General features: G+C 46.7%; 1 protein-coding gene across 1 annotated transcript in view; it reads right to left on the minus strand.

Annotated features, from left to right (window-relative positions):
* Positions 1–901: 901 nt before the first annotated feature.
* EMH_0075260 (U4/U6 small nuclear ribonucleoprotein, putative) overlaps positions 902–2405 on the minus strand; it is a gene marked incomplete at both ends in the record, with an annotated part of 2258 nt that continues 754 nt past the window's right edge. The window contains 3 exons of the mRNA XM_013499572.1: positions 902–1052; positions 1387–1427; positions 1679–2371. Coding sequence (XP_013355026.1) covers positions 902–1052; positions 1387–1427; positions 1679–2371 — 885 coding nt within the window. The remainder of the gene's footprint in view (positions 1053–1386; positions 1428–1678; positions 2372–2405) is intronic.

A 2405-nucleotide genomic window follows, 5' to 3' on the forward strand; every position in this document is an offset into this window, starting at 1 on the left:
TATATATATATATATATATATATATATATATATATATATATATATATATATATAAATATAAATATAAATAAATATAAGTAAATATAAGTAAATATAAATAAATATAAATCAGTATAAATAAATGTAAATATAGTCAAATATAAATAAATACAAATATAGACAAACATGAATAAATATAAATAAACATAAATAAACAAATAAACGTAAATAAAAATAAAAATAAATGAAAATAAATATAAACGAAAAAATATAAATAAATAAAAAGAACTAAAAATAAATAAATACAAATAAATAAAAATAAATAAATACAAATAAATAAAAATAAATAAAAATAAATACAAACAAATAAAAAAAATAAATAAAAATAAAAAACTAATAAAATTGTTTACCTCATCGATTTCATAATTTTGGTTTTTTGTTTGTTTTAGCAGCGGCACATCCCAAGGCTCCACCTGCGGGCAATCCGCCAGCTGCAGCAGCAGCAGCAGCAGCAGCAGCAACAGCAACAGCAGCAGCAGCAGCAGCAGCAGCAACAGCAACAGCAGCAGCAGCAGCAGCAACAGCAGCAGCAGCAACAGCATCAGCAGCAATAGCAGCAGCAGCAATAGAAGCAGCAAACATGTATATGAGAGCAGCAACAGCAACAGGAAACAAGTATATAGAGCAGCAGCAGCAGCAGCAACAGCAGCAGCAGCAGCAACAGCAGCAGCAGCAGCAAACAGCTATCAGCAATAGAAACAGCAGCAAGCAAGTACACGTGACCACCAGCAGCAACGCCAGCAACAACAGCAGCAGCAGGAGCAGCAGCAGCAGCAACAGCAGCAACACCAGCAGCAACAGCAGCAACACCAGCAGCAGCAGCAGCAGCAGCAGCAGCAGTAACAGCAGCAGCAGCAGCAGTTTACCCATAGTCTGGCGAATTCTGGTACAGCAGCATCAAGTTGTTCTTCTGGGTTGATTTCTTTTTTTGTATCTGTGTCTGCTGCTGCTGCTGCTGCTGCTGCTGCTGCTTCTCGCTGCTGCTGCTGCCGCTGGTAGTTTCGCATTGTCTCCTCAATACGCACAAAATGACCCTTAGGCAAAAACTCCAACGCCTTTCTCTTACGCTGCAGCAGCAGCAGCAGCAGCAGCAGCAGCAGCAGCAGCAGCAGCAGTGAACAGCAGCAGCAGGTGGTGACAGCAGCAGCAACAGCAGCAGCAGCAGCAGCAGCAGCAGCAGGCGAACGTTGCAATAACAACAGCAGCAACACCAGCAGCAGCAGAAATAGCAGCAGCAGCAACAACAGCAGCAGCAACAGCAACAGCAGCAACAACAGCAGCAGCAGCAGCAGCAGCAGCAGCAGTACCTGAGTTCTCGCTGTCTTTGTCTGTATTGTTGGATCATACCAAGGGCACGTCGTTATATCCTCAAACGTTGTCTCTGCTGCCTGCAGCAGCAGCAGCAGCAGCAGCAGCAGCAGCAGCAACAGCAGCAGCAGCAGCAGCAGCAAGGGTATCATTAAGCTGCTGCAGCTGAGCAGCAAGTGAATGCAGCCGCACAACAGCAGCAACAGCAGCAGCAGCACCACCACCACCACTAACAACAACAGGAGCAGCAGCAGCAGCACCACCACCACCACTAGCAACAGCAGCAGCAGCAGCAGCAACAGCAACAGCAGCAGCAGGAGCAGCAGCTTACTTGTTGCTGCTGCTGCTGTCTTCTATTAATTTTGAGGCTGGAGTGTACGATGGGTTTAATAAGATTTCCGCTTGCGTCTATCTCTCTACCTAAAGTATCAAACATGATTGGTTTTTTTTTTATTATTTCTTTTTCTTTTTCTTCTTGCTGCTGTCGTCGTTGCTGCTGCTGCTGCTGCTGCTCTGCTTCGTGCTGCAGCAGCAATAGATGCTGCGAAAGCAAAGGATTCGTTGAACCTATTCCTGCTGCCATGTTCCCTGTTGTTGCTTTCACTTGTTGTGCTGCTAGTGCAGCAGCAGCAGCAGCAGCTGCTGCTGCTGCAGCAGGACTGGCCGTGCTGGGTGCTGCTGCTGCTACTGCAGCAGCAAGAGAGGGAACGGTTGCTGCAGTAACTGCTGCTGCAGCAGCAGCAGCAGCAGCAGCCTGCTGCTGCCGCAACTGGTCCTGTATCTGCCGCTGCAGCTGAGCTGCCTTCTTCGCTTTATCGAGAGCTTCTCGTGCTGCTGCTGCTGCTGCTTGTACACTAAAAGGAAGCTTAATACCCCCAGGCTTTGCTGCTGCTGCTGCTGCTGCTGGTGCTGCTGCTGGTGCTGCTGCTCCTGCTGCTGCTGCTGTTGATGGTGGAACTGCTGCAGCAGCAGCAGCTCCTTCTGGTCGTGCAGCAGCTCCTGCTGCTGGCTCTCCAGGGACGTCCTGAGAAATGCAAAGACAGCAGCAGCAGCAGCAA

Source organism: Eimeria mitis, genomic scaffold (assembly GCF_000499745.2).
Source record: "Eimeria mitis Houghton genomic scaffold, Emh_scaff4453, whole genome shotgun sequence".
Taxonomy (NCBI): Eukaryota; Apicomplexa; class Conoidasida; order Eucoccidiorida; family Eimeriidae; genus Eimeria; species Eimeria mitis.